This window comes from Myripristis murdjan, chromosome 19 (genome assembly GCF_902150065.1).
Source record: "Myripristis murdjan chromosome 19, fMyrMur1.1, whole genome shotgun sequence".
Classification (NCBI taxonomy): Eukaryota; Metazoa; Chordata; class Actinopteri; order Holocentriformes; family Holocentridae; genus Myripristis; species Myripristis murdjan.
In genome coordinates, this window is record NC_043998.1 from 7,530,023 (window position 1) to 7,549,875 (window position 19,853).

The 19,853-nt window shown below is 43.0% G+C and overlaps 1 protein-coding gene across 1 annotated transcript; it reads left to right on the forward strand.

Moving 5' to 3' along the window:
* Window positions 1-2,849: 2,849 nt before the first annotated feature.
* med1 (mediator complex subunit 1) lies at window positions 2,850-18,518 on the forward strand. The gene is made up of 16 exons (XM_030077821.1): window positions 2,850-2,970; window positions 4,413-4,519; window positions 6,038-6,116; window positions 6,566-6,620; window positions 8,275-8,407; window positions 8,959-8,987; window positions 9,144-9,215; window positions 9,625-9,699; window positions 9,912-10,075; window positions 10,250-10,361; window positions 10,735-10,859; window positions 12,119-12,246; window positions 12,789-12,990; window positions 13,216-13,311; window positions 13,531-13,636; window positions 13,765-18,518. Exons 1-16 carry the CDS (start codon window positions 2,850-2,852, stop codon window positions 17,684-17,686), a joined length of 5,526 nt encoding a protein of 1,841 aa, XP_029933681.1. The 3' UTR covers window positions 17,687-18,518.
* The last annotated feature ends 1,335 nt before the right edge of the window (window positions 18,519-19,853 follow it).

The following is a 19,853-nucleotide window of genomic DNA, read 5'->3' on the forward strand; positions in this document are numbered from 1 at the left end:
TCCTGATAATGCTGCACTGTTTTCTGGACCGTTTCCAGCCTTCAGGCCCACTGATCTCAAACTTGTGTGATAGGTGAAAGCAAAGAGCTTCGTCCATCCTTTTGTTTGGAGCGCCTGCACGACAGCCGGCTTAATAAAAGTGCTTGTAAACCAACCATCAGACCATAGTAAATTAGTTGCTTTTCATTGTCTAGGTGTTATGTCTGAAAGCCATGAATTGTGAAAGAGGCATGCATGCATCAAATGTCTTTATTAACAGCTATCAGGTAAAATGAGAGTTTACCAGGAGAGATGATGAAAAAAATGAGGGTAGACTACTTCAAAGCACTCAATGAGGTTGCCAAGCTGTTCGCACATCCCTGTCTCCTGTGGTCAAACTGAAAATACAGAGGAAATCAGATACATCTGTTTATACAGCTACTACATAGTAATCTCCATCACTTCATCATAAAATTTGACAAATCTAATAAATATGTGCTACTTTACAATGCAACTTAAAACAGAGGCGAGACATTTAGTGCTTTATGCACAAAAATGTCACCTTGTTTGGCAGTGTTAGCCTACATATGTATTATAAGACAAAAATCAGTAACATAAAACAAAATATTTCAAAATGTACTGTGGCTTGTTAAGAATTTTGTATGAGAAATTCAATATTATACAAATTTTAACATGACAATCCCCCTCTAAGTCTTATGGACATTAAAAAGCCTTTAGATATCTAATGAAGGCAGTAGATTGTTGACAATGTTGAGTATTTTTATGGTTAGGTGTGACATTTTTCAGTCAATAACTGGTACAACAATAATGGCAGGCATATTTGTATCCATATAAATGAATAGTTCCTCTGTTAATGTTGCAGCTTCATGTTTTGCATAATTTTTTATCTTGTATCTGGCTGTTTCTATGTCTTTTATAGGATACAGTGTTTTTGCATGCATTAGATGCTTGTACCATAAGCAGAATTTCCCCATGGGGATAATTAAGTACATCAATCAATCATCAATGAATCAATCTTGATAATATCAAGTGGAGCAGAGCCTTAATTTTCTGGTTTTGGAAAAGAGCTACACGTTCACAAACACAGAATGAGCTCTCCAGGATGATGAGTGGATTCTGTTTTAGGTGGACTGCATGAAATCATAGTGGAAATATGAATAACATCTCATGCCATTTTTCATGAGTCTGTACCAAACGGACTAAACAGATGCTACGACACTCCTTTCAAAACAGTGGCTTAACGCCCTTTTCTTTACCTCACTCCTGGCCCTGCCCACTGTACAGTATGCCATTCGGACATGGCAATGATACACGCACTAGGAGGATTAGGGAAGGTTTAGCAACTGTGCCAGCCTTACTCCCTGTGCCACCCCTTCCCTCGGCACAGAGGGGGGTCCCGCTTGGCATGGCAAGGTGAACTAGCCCCTGATTGATGGGCATGGTTTCAGCCCACTACTGTGCTCCCCAAGGCCCGGGCCTCCCTTCCCTTTCTCCTACTGCTGTCTTGGCAGCGGTGCCCACCTCCTCTTCCATGCCAGGCAGCCAGCTAAAGCTCCTGGTGGGCACATCAATTACATAGCGGCACCTCCCCTCTTTTCTCATGTCTATCTGTGGGTCTGTCTACTGTCTCAGACGATGCCAATCTGGTCCCTCTCCATTTCCATTGCTGTCTAGCCATCTCCTGTGTGTGTGTGTGTGTGTGTGAATGTGTTTGTGTGAGTGTGTGTGCGCATTTGTGTATGTGTATGGTTGTATACTCGTGTTCACAAATATATTTTTGCATATGCACAGATGCACATGTATTCATGCACACACTTCTGCTCCCTCTCTTACGCAGGTCATAATGGTTGGTGGGAAAATCCTCCCCAGAGAGCACTCATCGCTGCAGGCTCAGCTGTCCAAAAGGCTCAGGTGTGTGTGTGTGTGTGTGTGTGTGTGTGTGTGTGTGTGTATGTGTGTGTGTGTGCTCGCGCGCACACACACATGGCTGTAGTATTTTCATACAGCCATTGTTTATTTATGTAATGATAACTATAATTGTTTTATCAGTAATGTACAAAATACAAATTGTAGGAAAAACCACCACCCTGTTAAGATGCATTGTTCAGCTTTTCAAATGCATTAACATTAGGTGAGGTGTATGAGCATGTAAATTATTTCAACCTTCCTTTGGATTTTGGCGCCCAGTTGCTCTTGGCAAAACATGAATCATTTACTTTTGCGGCGATCGCACGCCATCTGGAGTATTCATCTGTCCATTGTCTCTTTTTAATGGGCAAGAGATTCCAGAGAGTTTGATCTCGAAGAGATGTGGGAACGGACATGATACCCCTATTGCATTGCATTTTGGTATTGTGAGCAGTGTGGCAATTAAATAACACTTTATCCTTATTTATAATTGTCTTTGTAAATGAATGTCAGGCCAGATAAAGCCGTTACATGCAAGGGCTACAGTTACAAACGCAAAGTCAAACACGGAAATCTGACCCTGGGTGCGACATGACACTTTCTACTGTCACTCGGACTTTGGCGTCTAAAACGCAAGTAAAGCGAGAGGAGCGTCAGGCTCAAAACACGTCCGGTGCGCTATTTTTTTTTTCCTAGGATGGCGAAGTTATTTTGTTTTACAATTTGAGTGGTCATTTTTGCTTATTCTTTCATGTTATGGGTATGTGTGGATTAAGGTTAGGGTTGGGCATAACTCGATTATGACTAATAATTAGGGGACGGTTGAAGAGAATGAACGTAAGTCAATTCGATCATGATTTCGCCGTACTAGGGAAAAAATATTGTGTCCGGTGCACAGTGTACGGAAGCCCGGAGAGGAGGGGGTGGAGAGAGAAGCAAAAATGGCGGCGACGGCAGGGGTTTCTATGCAGAGCAGTAGTCCAGCCAGAGAACTTACTCTCTCAGTCCAGCAAGGAGGGAGCCAACCTCATGGAGATCGGACTAAAACCGAAGAGGTAACAGGTAAGAATGCCAACAGTGTGACTTTGTCTCTTTGTAGAGTTTTTTTTTGTACCGTAACGGCCAGGATTATCAAAGCAAGCTAGGCTAACCTAAGCTAACACTTAGCTACCCTGCTATGTAGCTCCGCTAACGCTCGTTAAGTCTCGCAAACCATTGTATAAGTAAATATATCTTCTAGATTGAAATTGTAAGAGAGCTGCCACTGTAAATACACATCTCGGTTAACACACCCAGCTTAACTTAATTTACTTTAGCTCGCACAACACAAGTTGTTGGCACTTGGCACTTTGTTGTTGTGGTTAGTTGGCTAGCTTCGGTGATCAAAGAGCGCAGCTAAAGCTTAGCTAGCCTTAGTTGTACTGCACAGTTAATTATGTCTGTCAACGCCTTTCCATGTTACTACACATTTTAAGTTTTGAACATAGCCTAAGATAGTGTTGTCCTAATAAACAACCTGCATAAGCTACTGTCCCTGCCTTCTCGAGCCTGTAGGGATAACCAATGTGTTGTGTGGGACTAACCTAGTGAATAACTCAGGCAAGAGAGTACTATTGACCTGCCAGATAGTTGTAATTACACAGATGCAGCCTTTAAAGTTAGTTTTGGGATATGGCAGTGCGTTTTTCTTCTTTTTATCTTCTTTCTTTCTTTTTTTTTTTTTTTTGACTCATGCAAATAATTGTCATTGCTATTCAGGGTGTAGACTGCTTATATTAAGAATTATCAAAGCAAGTTAAGTAAATGTCGCACGGCACGTCGTTAACATAGATTATAAAAAAAATCCTGAATTTATAAATGTAAATCTGTTCACCACAATAGTGTAGTGCCAAGATTGGCACTATTAACCAGTTGAATACCAGTGAACACACTGATCTTATGGTAGGTCAAGACAAGTAATTGATCCTAATGAAACCACCAAAAAAATCATAAGTAAACTGTCAACTTCTTTGAAACACTGTATTTACATTACGTACATTTTAGCCATTTGGCTAACACTTTTGTTCAGAGTGTTTTCTGTGTGCAGAAGGAGGATAACATGTAATTGTTAACACACCATCATTACATGTAACCAAAGATGTGGGCTGCAGCATTTGCAGGTCCCATTCAGCAGCTAAATACAAATTCAGTGCAACAAATCATGGTTGTTAATTTCAGTTAGGAGTACAGAAAAGCTCTTATTCAGGCTGCCTCTGAGTTGAATGTGCAAGGAAAAGTGAATGCTACACCACTCATCCAAGCTCATTCCACACTCCTGTAAATATATGGAATGAGCATTGTGACCCCCCACACTTCTATAAGAATTTTCAAGGGAACATTGGTGCTAAATTAGCTCACATAAATCTTGTTGTATATCTTCCTAAAATAAGACGTTCCCGAAAGCAAATGTATGGAAAGTGTATTGTATTTTTATTTTGTCTGATGTAAAGTGTCTATATTTTCAGAAGCAGAGAAACAGAGCCGCATGGCTGCTCTACTGGAGAGGCTCCACGCCAAGCATAATGCTTCACGGCCTTGGCAGGAGACCTGCAAGGTGGTGCGTCAGGCCATGGTAAGAGACCTGTTTTTCTCTGACAGAGAAAGTGTGTTTGAATCCACCAAGCAGAGCTGTATGCTTGTAGCACTGACTTGGGCCAGGTAATCTGGCCCACCCTCCTCTGTTGTAGTTTTTTTCATCCATCAGATTGGTTGCTCCTTCACAGTTGGTCAAAGAGTTGTGTTTCTATGTAATGTCGATCAACCTGGCAGATTTAAAAAACACTTAAATGTATCAAAAACACTAGGTCTGTCCCAGATTCCTTTTTTGGTCTTTGAAACTTCAGCAGCAATTATTCAATGTTATTCAAAGCTTTGCTACAAACAGGGGGTGGACATATTGAAGGGTAACTGTCATGGCATAAGGGAACTGCATCGCTGGCAATATCCAGCCTTCCTGTTACAGGGGGTGAGCGGTGACCACTGTCCTATCCTGGAAGGTAGTCACTACAGATGCGAGTTTATCAGGCTATTGTGGAATATATGAGGAATGGTCAGTGGGGCGTCTCTGAAGCAGGAGTCTCCAGCGGTCCCACATAAATTATCTGGAGCTCTTAGCAGTGTTTCTCGCCCTGATGCGCTTTCCTCCATTTCTCAGTGGGCATCACATTCAGGTGAAAATGGACAGTATGACAACAGTAGCTTCTAACTGCCAAAGGGGTGTGTGTTCCCATCAGTTACACACTCTGGCACACAGGTTGATATTATGGAGCAGCAAGTGTCTCCTGTCCTGTCTGTGAGGGTGAGACATTTCCCGGGGGTTCTGAATCTGGGGGTGTATCTGCTGTCACCGCTTTATGGAGAATGGACTGTGGTTCCAGCTTTTGTGAAGCATGTGTGGATGGACTGTGGCAGAGCTGTGGTGGGTCTGTTGCATCAAGAGAAAATGCACAGTGTCCCCTGTTAAAAAGAAAAAAAACAACAACTATTTGAATACTGATTTTTTTATTTTTATTTATTTTTTGGCCGTCAATTGCCATAGTAACGATCAAAGCTTCGAAGCATTCTGGTCAGCCCGAAGAAACACACTTGATGCTCATGATGAACCAGTAGCCATGAGCCTGCTTGGTGGCAAAGCCTGCTTGACACAGGTCCCAGTAATGTATTGTTAAGATGTATGCATTGAGAGACTTGCCAGCCTTAGGAATTTGCACTTGTTTCTCCTTTCACACTTGGTGACATTTACAGAAAAGCTTATGGATTCTACTGGCTCCATGAGCATAATAATTAGGGTTTTGTGATATGGGCAAAATCTTCTATCACAATATGGATCCTTTCATATGTTGACAATGATATGTATCACAGTACAGTATATTCACTATTAGAAATTTGAAACAGTACATTTCTTTAGGTATCAACGTGATTATTTTAATTATTGTCTGCTGGGATAGTCACAATATACAAGGGCCACTCAGACCTGATGGCCCAATGGAGCAAGTGGAATAAATTTTTAACATTGAACCCCGCTGTATATGCACTTTTATCTTTCCTTGACTCTCCTCTTACTTCTTACTTTTCTGACAATGTGTCCCAGGAGAAACGCGGTGTAATGAATGCAGCAGGCCACCAGCTCCTGCTCACCTGTCTGGAAACCCTGCAGAGAGCGCTGAAAGGTGAGACTGCCAACTCAAAAGACAGAGGCACAAGGGAGGGCATACTGCAGATGGAGTGTCCCACACTAACTGTATTAACGGGACACCATCATATTTTCCATCACTAGGCACTTCAGGGGAAAAGAAACTTTATTGCAACTTAAATTATCAGCTCAGCATTGTTCTTCGCAAATGATAACATCAAGGTATCCAAAAGGCCAGTGGTTCTGATAGTGTTTTTTTTTTTTCCCAACACATTTATTTTGACCAACTAAAGATCTCAGATTGACCGCAACACATATCACTTGAATTTTGCCTTTGATTTCAAATGGAAGGTACATTATTTTAATGGACTGTGGGAGCACTGGTCCACAGATTACTCACTGTTAAAGCCAACTACATTATCATTGTCATTATTGTTAGATATATGTTTTTTTAAGTACCCCCTCTTGTCTGCCTCCCCTCTTCAGTGTCATCTTTGCCCTCCATGACAGATCGGCTTGAATCCATCGCTCGCCAAAACATGTAAGTTCTCTCCCCTTTGCTCCCATTATACGTAACTGGGTTGAGAGAATGATTTGTCTGTCTGGTGGAAGATGAAACCTGTTCAGCTGGATGACAGATTTTCTCCAAATTCATGGAAGACTGGGGCCAAGTGGCTTGTTTTCTGGAGTGCTGAGCAAGCCAATGTAAAGCAGAATGCCCAGCTGTCCTGTTGGCCATTGTTTTCAAATTGAGGTTGAGGTCAAAAATTTGGCTGAGTGCAAGTCTAAGTGTAGTCTAATACCTTTGTCACACACATGGCCAAGGAATGTTCTGGTATACGGATAACAACATGAAAAGCAGATGTGTTTACAGTCTCGTTGAACATGATGCCAGTCACAGTATCATGCTGCTTTGCCAGTTTACCCGTGTTGACCCTATTACACAGAGGACCTCAACATCCAGACTCTTACTCTTGTTAATTATGTCTCTCAACGCCTTTCCATGCTACTACACATTTTAAGTTTTGAACATAGCCTAAGATAGTGTTGTCCTAATAAACAACCTGCATAAGCTACTGCCCCTGCCTTCTCGAGCCTGTAGGGATAACCAGTGTGTTGTGTGGGACTAACCTAGTGAATAACTCAGGCAAGAGAGTACTATTGACCTGCCAGATAGTTGTAATTACACAGATGCAGCCTGTAAAGTTAGTTTTGGGATGTTGACCCTATTACACGGAGGACCTCAACATCCAGACTCTTACTCTTGTTAAATAACACAAGATTAAATAGCATACCATTGTAATCAGTCCCATTACTAAAACCACTTTAATGCCAACACAGTCCTCCCAGTAAGTTGAAGAGCTGGTGCAAGGTTTTACAGGCTATGAATACTTAAGATTTCTACCCTTATACTCTTATTCTTATCAATAATAAGTATACTCTTATACTTATCAATAATAGCCTACTTGTTCAAAAATATATTTTAAACATTTTTAACTAGACATTGCAACCAAAGCCTGAAGCATGGGTTAATTATTGCAATTCAAAGTACATCCAGTGAGTGGAGACTTCACATCAATGATGTTAAATGTGCAGATGGCCCACATGAATGAATATGCTGCCACACTACTCATTTACCCTGTATATTAATGTTGATTGAAAGGCTGAAATGACAACACAGATCAGTTTTCAGACAATGTTTTATTGACCAAAGTGTGATTTCTTTCACTAGATGGACTTGTTGACAGTGTCTGGGCATGCACCTGTGATAACAGACACATTACTAGCCCATTATTTGTTGAAGTTTTTTAGTCTGATATTAGTTGTCTGGGCGTGCTGTGTACAGATTGTGTCAGATGATTGACCAAACTTGTCCTGTCCCCATGGTATACCAGTTTCTAGTTGCCAAACCAAACTCTAGCCTAACCCTAAGGAGGGGGACTCTAATTAACCACTTTAGGTTTGAATGTTAGCTTAAAGGACACATTTTCATAACTGAAAATAGTTGGGCCTGGCCCTAAAAACGTGGAAAGCTGTTTAGCATCTCGCCATCTTCAGCATACTGATGCATGTAGGAATATTTTGAATTCACTCTGCTGAAACAGGATATGTGCTGGAAGGATTATATTCACAGCATTTAACGAGTATTGGGGGAATAACTGATTTCTCTGTTTGTCTGTCTGTCTATGTGTCAGGCTGGGCTCCCACCTCAGCCCATCTGGGACAGAGTGCTACATCACATCAGACATGTTCTATGTGGAGGTGCAGCTGGACACCAGTGGACAGCTAGTAGACGTCAAGGTGGCTCATCACGGGGAAAACCCTGCGGTCAGTGTAACTTCTTTATGACTCCACCACTGTGGTACAGTCACCACAATTACAGGTGCTTACATGTGACTCAGGTAGGGTTCAGAAAAAAGATACCTGAACAAGGAAGAATTATTTTATTTACAATAATTGTGAAATGACACACATTTTCTTTTACTAACATTTAATAAAATGCTGGCATGAAGCTGATGCGGTTAGGAACAAAGTCATCAGTCCTAAGACCGACAAAACTGATGAAGTTGTAATGTGTTGGTTTTAAAGTTTATATTTAATAGTAATCCTTTAAATTGTCACCAAGAGTGGCTTCATTTTCTTCATTCTTTTGGACGTTTTTGATGCATGCACCTTTGTGCAGCTGCAAGGTTGTGACAGGTGTTTTACACACTGTTGATTTCCACTCCTGGGTCTGCTGAGACTTCTCTGTTGCACATTTGCATATTTTGTTAAACATGATGAAACCCTTTGTTGCCCTTGAATTTTGATGTTCATTTTACAGCCATGTTTGTTGCCACCTAAGTATTTTGTTTCATTCTATTCTTTGTTGTTTTCAGAGCTGTCCTGAGCTGATTCAACACCTAAGGTGAGAAAGATCTGCACGGACCATTCTACAGTCCCTTATAGTATATAAAAAATAGAGTGCTGGATATCTTGTTTTTGTTTTGTGGAGTGATTCATACACCTGTGGGAAATCAGTCTCTCAACCATCTAAACCGCCCCTCTTGCTGCCTCTCTGTAGGGAGAAGAACTTTGAAGAGTTTTCCAAACATCTGAAGGGCCTGGTCAATCTATACAAGCTCCCTGGAGACAAGTGAGTACCAGCTTAAAATTGGATGTCAGTGTAAGACTATTTCCTGCACAATAAATTATGTCAAAGATCCATGTGTCCAAAGTTAAAGCTAAAGCTTAGAGATTTCACACACAGGATGATGGTAGGTCTCTCTGAGTGGAGAAGAATGGATTATATCTTAATTATGTTTGTGTCACGATCCCAAATCAACTTATTTTATTGATGTAGACTCTGAATATAGTGTGTTTCTGAAAAAGTAACAGATCCAATTTTTACTTGGGTGTAAGGCTACTGATAAAGGTCAGTGTTTGAAATCTGAATTTGCAGTGAAACACTGATACATGTGCATCCCCAGAAGGCCTCTCAGTGTACTAATGTCTCGTTTTTGGCCAGTTGTAACTAATAATCTCACAACATTTCTGTCTTCCAGTAAGCTGAAAACCAAGATGTATCTGGCACTGCAGTCTCTGGAGCTTGATCTAACCAAGATGATGCACATGTTTAGGTCTGTTTGCATTTTTTTCAATATTCCTTTCCCTCAAGATTCAGCATAGCACAGTTTGTTGTTATATGCCAGCATATGGAATGGATGAGGCATATACTACCTCCACTACCTCCAACTTATCATATGCCAAATAGGCAAGTCATCCATTATTATTATTTTTTGGGGGATTGCTATATTTTTTTTTTTGTTTTTTGTTTTTTTGTTTTTTTTAGGTTAGCCACCAATGCTAATACAGTGGAGACGATACTTCATGGCAGTGTGGGCCTGCTGACAGCCAGAAGTGGTGGCCATCTTGTTTCTCTTCAGTGTTATGTGTCCCCATATGACATATTTGAGGAGGGAACGGGCACACAGCTCAACTTGACAGACACTAATGGTAAGTGCATCAAGGTAATGGAAATGGAATTATACTGTACCATAAGAAATATCAGAATGCAAACTGAAAACAGGCACCAACCACATTATTTTCTACAAAGTCTGATCACTGACAATGCCTGTATGTGCTCTCCTCTGTTTTTTCTCTCTGGATACGCTGGCACGGTCTTTGCAGTGCCTCGCTCACTGGGTGTCAGTGTGTCTGTGACAGTTGAGGGCACCTCTTCAGTCTACAAGCTCCCTATTGCTCCCCTCATCACTGGATCCCACCCAGTGGACAACAAGGGGTAAGATGGTCTGCCTCACACCATACCTGCTCAGAAAAGTGAAAATATATTTACATTTTCAGTGTTGAGCTGACAGTCTTAACAACAGTGACTAATTGTGATTGTAAAAGGAGATTATTCTTGAATTCACACAAAAATTACTAGCAATTATGGTAAGGAGTGCAAGGGTCAGAGATATCCTAACCATAATTCTGTGACTTCTATGATGTTGTAAGAGAGAAATTCCTGGGGAAGAATAAAATAACATAGAGGGATCTTTTCACAAAATCATACTGTTGCTGTGTAAAAAGATACTGATTATTTTATCAGGGTAATTTTCTGAAGTTTTACCTAAAGATGCGCAACTGATGTCTTTATGCTGTATGTGTTTCAGAACACCCTCCTTTTCTTCAGTGACCAACTCCAACTGTGTGGACCTACCGGCCTGTTTTTTCCTCAAGATGAATCGCCCCATGCCCTTCTCGCTGTCTTTTATTCAGAGGATGGGCAGTGCTACTGGTGGGTTTCAATGACTGATTGAATCAGTCAGACAAAGAGCCATAAGATTTATTTGTTTTTTTCCGATGGCTGATGCTTTATAATCTCACAAGAAGGCTGTATTTTATTTTACATTTTAAAGATAACACAGGCCATTTATTGTAACAATCACACTCATTGATATGGCTTTACTACGAACCTGCAAGTCCGGTGGCGGCTCAGGAAAGATCTCAAACTCAAGTTTGTTTGTATAGCCTAATTAGTCTATGAGGGCCTGTTCCCACCTCGTATTAACAACTGGCCTGAGAAATCTGTACACAAGTGGACAGCTGTCCGTCTATCCATACACACTTTGTATTAACATGCGTCTCCAAATATGTCTCTGTCCACTTGTATGCGGATCTCACATTCCCGTTTTATATGCAAATAAACATGTATCATTTCAGAGAGAGAGTGAAGGGTTGTCCTGATCACGTTCAGGCTGAGATTATTTAATTATTCCTGTGGGTCTGAGAGGGTTCTCTGTTTAGGTGGATAAATCAACCTGTAATATTTCTGTGGTATTCCTGTAGTACCTGCAACGCCACGTACACACGGCCACGGCTGCTATACTATTTTGTAGTATGTCTATAGTAACTCTATTGTGCCTAGGGTTAGAAAGAATGTGTTTAATTGCGCTGGTGCACAAAATTTAAGTGATGCCGCTGCCTCCAAATTTCATATGGAAGAAAAAACCTGCATGTTGTGAATACATGTTTTAAGGGGAGTTTTAATTCATAAACCAGCTGCTTTATAGCCAACTTGCACTTCAGTTTGCATTTGATCCATCAGCTGACAGTGCAGCTGCTGGGCAGAGTCAGGTAAGATATTTTCTCTGTTGGAAAAATGACGGTCTGGCTGGTGTCAGCTGTTTGGCAGGACAAGACAGAGGATGTCAGGTTAGTAGGCAGTCCTTTAGTGCGTCCTGGCACACATGTCTTTTTACACCTCTAATGTGATGCAGACACAAGCATCCCAGACCACCTCTGAATGTGTCCTGAGATCTGATCACTCAGGACGTATTGAGGACGTATTTCTGCTGTTTATACCTGTACTTAGAGCTTTCAGCTTGTATCTGGAATTCTCAGGATGGTTCTTAATACCAGGTACGAACAGGCCCTGATGGCTTCACAACACCCACACCATGGCAACAGCAAAATGAAATCATGTGTTTCCATGGTCTTTTTGAGTTTTTGTTGTATGTGTTACTTGGACTCCAACCTCTTTCCTTTTCCCCCCAGGGATTCCAGTGTTTGAAAACTCCCCTAGCCTTTCTCCTCTCTACCAGCTCATTGTCCAAAGCCAGCTCCAGCTCCTTGAAGAGGGGAACTCCCCTCCACCGCCTTCACACAACATGCACTTCTACTCTGTGAGTGGACATACATACATACATACTGTATAGGGGTGTAGCGATTCTCCAAATCCATGGTTTGGTTCAGACCTTGATTTTTGAGCCACACTTCAGTTCGTTCCTCTTATTCATTCATTCACTCATTTTATTTATTTATTTATTCCTTTTTTTGAGGGGGGCTGCCTCTCCCCCTTGCTCCATATTGCTGCCAAGGTTGCAAACTATGGCAACAAGATGTTTACGTCACAGCAATTATCACTCCATGTGCTCCACAGTTTGCTGTGGAGCTCTGTACAGCAGACTTCTAATCTTCTGTCTCAGGGTTCACAAGATGGAAAACAGAACTACGACTTGAGACTGTTACACTCAGAAATGTTACACCCCTAATATTGTAAAACAATTATGTGTATGCATAAATATATATTTAATTTAATAGATTATGTATTAATACTATGAATATACTTTAAATCCTTAAGATAGTATCGTTTTTAGCATGTATTAGATAATACATTTATACAGAAAACTTGACTGAACACACCCTCTCCTTGCTCCCCTCTCAGTTGTTGCCAGATCAGCAGCACTGTTACTTCCTGAACGGTGATGCCCCGGTACAGGATGGTCGCTCCCTCCAAGGGGCACTGGTATCAAAAATCCCATTCCGCCATCCAGCCCAGGTTCCAGCCTTGCTTGATATCATCCGGCACCAGGCAGCCTACAACACCCTGATTGCCAGCTGTGTGAAACGCACTTCCATCAAAGAGGGTGAGCAGCAGACAACTTATTAATAAATCAGTGATCTGAATGAGTCAGTTGTTATTGATCTATTTCCAGTCAAATAACATCTGTCTGTTGATTTTTGTTAATTCAGAACCTACTGAGAACCAAGGTGTCACAGATGGATGAACACTGAATTCAAATTTAGCTTAGACTGTTATTAAATATACAGTAAAAATGACCACTGTAATGTCTTTGCTTTTGTTGCTTCAGACAGTGCAGGCCTACTGCAGTTTGAGGTGTGCCCTCTTACTGACTCTAGCTTCAGTGTCTCCTTCCAACACCCTGTCAACGAGTCCTTAGTCTGTGGTGAGCACATACTTTTGCAAGCTCTCATTACTGCAGCTGTCATCCAGTACTTGATTTCAATTGCAAATACTGCTACGTTTTTACTTTTTGCTGATATTGCAAAGAGAAACACACAGAAGGTTTCATAGACACCATTTATATATATATATTTTTAAATCAGTTTTCATGTCAGTCTGACACTAACCTGAACCCTCTATCCTGTCTAACCTCCTCCTCCAGTGGTAATGGAGGTGATTGACTCTAGACAGGTGGCTTGCAAGCTATATAAGGGACTGTCAGATGCTCTGATCTGTACTGATGATTTCATCACCAAAGTGGTCCAGAGGTAAGTTCATTCATTTCCTCTTGAAAGGTAATTCTGGGGATATATTCCACATTGAGATTTCCTGTAGCTATCAGTGTTATATATTTTTTTTAATAACATTTCAGGGTATTATTTTCCTCTGTCCTCAGATGCATGTCCATCCCTGTGACCATGCGGGCCATCCGAAGGAAGGCCGAGACCATCCAGGCAGACACACCAGCCCTCTCGCTCATTGCAGAAACAGTGGAGATCATGGTAAAAAATAACCTGCCACCTTCCGGTAGTCCCAGCTACAACATGGCTACAGGTGATGGATCCAATCCTATGGGCCTGCCTGGGCTCACAGGGGGCAACACACCTACAGGGGGAGGGCCCCCTGGGGGACCAAATTTTACAGGTCCCATCACCTCTTTGTTTGGAATGAGCCGTGGGCAAGCCCAAGGAGGAGGAGAATGCCTAGGTCAAGGTGGGGTGACAGGGCAGCAACAGTTACAACAACAACATCAGCAGCAACAACAAGGTCAGGGCCACTCAGACGATTACAGCAAAGTCACCCAGAATCCCATCCTGACCAGTTTGTTACAGATAACTGGAAGTGTAGGTTCTAGTCCAAGCTCCCAGAACACACCCTCACAACCCCACCAGACCCCACCTCCAACTTCCTCCCCTGCCAGCAACACCAAGAATCACCCAATGTTGATGAACTTGTTGAAAGACAATCCCACTCAAGATTTTGCCACACTGTATGGTTCCAGTCCATTAGAGAGGCAGAATTCATCTGGCTCACCACGTACAGAGGGTATGAGTGGGGCCTGCCCTGGAAGTGGTACAAAAGGGAAGAAAAAACGCCCACGGGGGACAGAAAAGGGTGGTGTTATGCCTGGGGCTGGTGGTGGTGGTGGAGGAAGTGGGATGGGCATGAAAACACAGCAGACATCGTCAATGCAACAGCACCACCATCAGCACCAAGCCACTCACGAGGATGATTTCCACCGTGAACTCTTCTCTATGGATGTTGATGCCTCCCAGAATCCTATTTTTGATGTCAATCTGCCCGGAGATGGCTTAGACACTCCCCATAGCATCACCCCAGCCCCTAGCCAATGTGGGACTCCGCCCTCAGGCCCTGGTGGGCCCTATCATTCACAGTCTCATGTCCAGTCTCAGCAACAACAGCAGGCTCCTCTACCCCCTCGGATGGTACGCCTCTCTAGCTCTGATAGCATCGGAGCTGATATTACCGAAATCTTGTCAGACTTGCCTGAGCAGACAGGTAAAGGTAGTAGTGGGGGCCACGGTCAGCACCATATGGGCAGTGGTGGGGAGGATGGAGGCCCCCTAGGCACCCCTATTCGTGATTCGTCCAGCTCAGGCCAGGGCAGTGCGGTGTTTGACTCAGCGGACATTTTTAATACCAACAGCAACGAGAATCCTTTCACAGATGCTGCTGACCTGATTGCTGAGGCTGCTGCTACTGCCGCGACACCCACCAGCGATTCTTCTTCCACCAACTTTTTTCCTGATGCTGCTGACTTCAACCCTGACCTGCTGACTTCAGGCCATGGCTTCCCCCAGGGCTACTTTGATGACAGCTCACCGAGTGCTGATGGAGACATGGACCTGGTCAAGGGTTTTGGTGGGAGCAGCCAGCAGAATACCCCATCAGGAACACCTCAGAATCCCACACCACATGGGCAGAGCACCCCTGAACCCTCACTGAAAGACCCTTTTGATATAGGGATGGTTTTTGGAGGCAACAGTGGTGGGGGTAAACCACTTTTAGGGCAAGCTCCAGATTTAGGGGATTCACACTCATCCCATGGAGGAGGTGGACAGAGCCCCCTCATGATGGGCCTGGGAGGGACGAGCAGTGATTTTAAAAGTTCAGAGGCCAAAGTGAAACAGCAACAACCGGGCCTCATGAGGCCAAAGGATGAGAATGGAGGCAGTGGAGGGAGCAGTTCTGGGATTGGGATGAGTGGCAGCAGCTCGACAGAGGGGAAACAGGTCAAACGTAGCAGGACCCCATCTAGTGAGGGGAAGTCAAAAGAGAAGCCCCCCAAACGCAAGAAGGTGGACCCTGATGGAAAGTCCCCCTCCCACAGCTCAGGGGGACGCCCGTACACCCCTCCTAGTGGTGGCTCAGGCTCTGGAGGAAGCATGAGTGGGGGAGGCTCCAAGTCTCCTGGTAGTTCTGGGCGATCACAGACTCCTCCTGGTGGTGCCACCCCTCCCATTCCCAAAATTACAATTCAAATCCCCAAAGGGACTTTATCTGGGGGGAAAACCTCATCCCATGGGGGGTACACCTCCAGCAGTTCAGCCACTAGCAGCACAGGTGGGACAGGGGGGACCAGTAGCAGCAAAAGCCACCATTCTCATTCCTCCTCCTCTTCTGGGAAGATCAAGAGCAAGGAAGGCTCCATGACACAGGGTAACAGCTCCAAGCCAGGGAATGTGGGAGTAGGTGTTGGAGGTGTGCCGTCCCAGTCAAAAGGATCCTCTCAGGGAATGGGTGTTGGCAAACCAGGGTCCTCTCCCATCACCAAACATGGAATGTCTGGGCCAGGCAGCAGTGGGAGTGGAATTGGGAGTGGTAACAAGATCAAGCCTCAAGGGGGCAAGCCTCCTGGGTCACTCATGAATCCCAGTATCAAGCCTAACATCTCTCCATCTCACTCTCGCTCTGGTAGCTCTAGTGACAAGTTGTCCTCCCCTATGAAAATGCAGCAGTCCCAAGTTCCAGGAACCCCTCCATCCTCCAAGGCGAAATCCCCCATGGGCTCAGGAAGTGGCAGTTCCGGAGGATCTAAGTCCTCTTCCAGTGGTGGGATGGGTTCCCAGAAGCCAATGGGTAGCAGTTCTTCCTCTGGTTCTGCATCATCCTCATCATCCTCCAGCTCTTCATCATCGTCTGGTTCCATGTCCTTTTCAGGAGGCTCACAGTCTCAGTATGGGGGTGGTGGAGGAGGAAGTGGAGGGGGAGGAGGTTCAGGAGGAGGAGGTGGTGGTGGTGGAGGAGGAAGTGGCAGTGGAGGGGGCAGTGGTAGTGGCGGAGGAGCTGCTCAGAACAATGCAAACAACCCAAATGCCAAAGGCAAGTCTCCTAGCCGCAACAAGAAACCCTCTCTTACGGCAGTTATAGATAAGCTAAAGAGTGTAGGAGGAGGAGGAGTCGGGGAAGATGGTTGTGAAGTCGGTCCACCGGTAGGGGGAAGTGGTGGTGGGTCTGGTCCTGGTTCTGGTCCTGGAAATGTACCTAGCAGTGGAGCCCCTAACATGGGTCCCTCCAAGCATGCCATGTCCTCCCAAAGTGGGGAGTACAAGCGGGAAAAGTCAGATAAAGAGGCAAAAGCCAAAGTGTCTGTGTCAGGGGGCAACAGTGGGGATAAGAAACTGATGGACCCAAAATCAGGAGGGGTCAGTGGGACTGGTCTGGCCAAAATTATCATCAGTAAACCAGATGGCGGTTCACCCAGCATCAAGGCCAAAGTGACCCTACAGAAAGCTGGCGAAGGGTCTAGTGACTCCATGCGCCCCCAGCTTTCTAGCCTCAAAGCTTCTCCCCTCTTCAGTGGTTCAACCCCAAAACATGACCGCTCCTCCCCTAGTCACAGCCGCTCACCTGGATATACACCGCTCAACCACGACAGTGAGAGTGAGTCGGGCAGCAGCTCGGTAGCTGAGAAGTCCCACCAGAACAGTCCCAGCTCAGATGATGATCAGACCATGCGCCCTTTGCCCCCGCAGGACTACATGAGCTCCATTCCGCTCAGCTCAGGGGAGAAGCACAAGAAACATAAGAAGGAGAAAAAGAAGCAGAAAGAGAGGGAGCGGGAGAGGGACAGAGAGAGGGAGCGGGACAGGGAAAAAGAAAAAAAGAAGTCGTCCATGTCCATGGGTCCATCCTCGCATCCCATGAAAGCGGACAGTTGGTCACGGTCACCCATCTCAGCCTCAGATTCATCGCTGTCCATGTTGGGTTCAGAGCGGCCATCCCGGCCTAGTCCAGTGTGCATGCGAAATGAAGACGATGACCTCATGGACTCAGCTCTCACTGGCAACCTTTAATTAATGTTGGGTTTTTTGTTTGTTTGTTTGTTTGTTTGTTTTGTAAAGAGAGACAGCATTTGCATTTTATTGAATTTCACCCATTTTTGACCTTTTTTTTTTTTTTTTTTTTTTTAATAATGCATGGCATTTAACAGAAATGGGACTTTTAATATTTATTCAACTCAAGCCAAGAATTGGAACTGGATTAAAAAAAAAATAGGATACTGTGGCTGTCTGAATGATTGACCTGTTAAAGTTATATTTTAAAATGTCATATTTTATAGTTCATCAGTATCAGTGCATATTACTATCGGGGTCTTAAGTTGGATGCTAGTTACATATATAATTCATACACTTACGTTTCCAATTTCCTTAAGTTTCATTGAGGAAATGGCATCAGACAGTATATTTTCAGAGATAAAGGCATTTATTTTTGTCTTGCTGTGATATCAGAATGTCATTATTGTCAAATACTGTTGCAAATTTTGTGTTCATTTCACATTTAATTCATCTACTTTTTGCTGTTATTGATCTGTCATTGTCTGCAGCCGATGTCTAATCAAAAAACCTACAAAAATGCCACTATGTTTTAAAACTAAACTATGGAAACTTAAAAAAGTATTGCAAAACAAGAAGTGTACAGTGTTTAATCGCCTTGTTTTTCAGATAACTGGGAATTTTTAGATTTTGATACGTTTTAAATTGTTGATGTGCAGATTAGTGTAGGTGAAGACTGCTACAGATGATGAAGCTAACTGAGGAAAACAGACATGTACTGGTAATTTTTTTAACTGTAGAGGTCTTGGAAGCTTGAAATAAAACTTTCACTGCCAGAAAATTGTAATCTTCACATTTCTGTATTAAGGTGGAATTTTAAAGGCAAGGCAAGGCAACTTTATTTATAGAGCATGTTTCATTCAGCACGGCAATTCAATGTGCTTTACAGAGAAGCAAAAATACAGCAAAGGTTCAAAATTTACAAAGCAAAGTGCAAAGGTACAGGCATGAAATACATGAAATAAAGGATTTAAAGATTAACTTAACTACTTAACTAACTTAAGTGACTTAAGTACAATTGTAATCCATACATTTTATAAAGATTAACAAAAGTAAGGGTTTTCACTTGAGAATCTCTATAATGTAAATACATTTATTTTTTTCAGGAAGGACATTTCAGCTTGCCTCATGGGTAAGATAATGAGTTTTTGGAAGTATACATTTGAGCAGGCAGTATGACAACATTGGTGGCTCATCTGCTTGTTTAAGTTGAAAGAGTAGCTGGAAACCACTTGGAGGAGTCTGTTCACTCATCCTTTTTCTGTAGTTCATAAAGAGTCATGTTAAACATAAATCAGCCAACTTTTGAGAGCTCCTGGGCAGGTGAAAAAAGTAGGACAGTACTAAGGTCATAGCAATAATGGCTAAACAACTTAGGCTCTATAACTGTTTGTAACAGCTGCTGCCAGAGATTAGCATAAATACATTAAAATACATCATGTTGCAAATTAGAAGTTCGGTAAGAGGCACGTGCCACTGCCCTGAACCTGACCAGGATAAGCAGTGACAAAATGGATGGTGACAGAGAGCCATAATGTGTGTTTGTCCTGGCAGGTTTTTAAGAAAAGAAGTGTTATTCCACAGGAGGCCACAGATCTCTACGTCTTGTCTCTCCAACTTGCTGCCTGGTTTCTTGTTGTCCATTGGGCACTTTTTCTTACTATCTGATATGCAGTACACCATATACAGTGCTACTTCATTAACCGGAGGGTACATCTCTATTATGGATGTCTGCTAGAACCAAAGCTGTTCATTACTTTTTGTTTTATAAGTAAAACCAGACACGGATGTAATAAATTACTGTAAATAAATAGTGAATTACACTCCAGGAAACTGTTTTACCATTGGCTAATGAAAAGGGGGTGAGTGTGCTGCCATGAAAATTGCCATCAATATGTGGTGCACTTAAATATTTGTATCAGTTGATCAACCATACAGGCACTGATAGAGTAGACTAGACAATAATACAGTTATCAAACACAGGGCAAATAGTCTTTAAAGGGAAATATTTATTCATTTGAGGCAGACAGGACTTTACCGTATTTTGCCATATTTAGATAATATGGTTTTCCTCACACGTTTATATATATCTGTTAGTTATTTTCCTCACCTCTGTGATGCAGTGGTA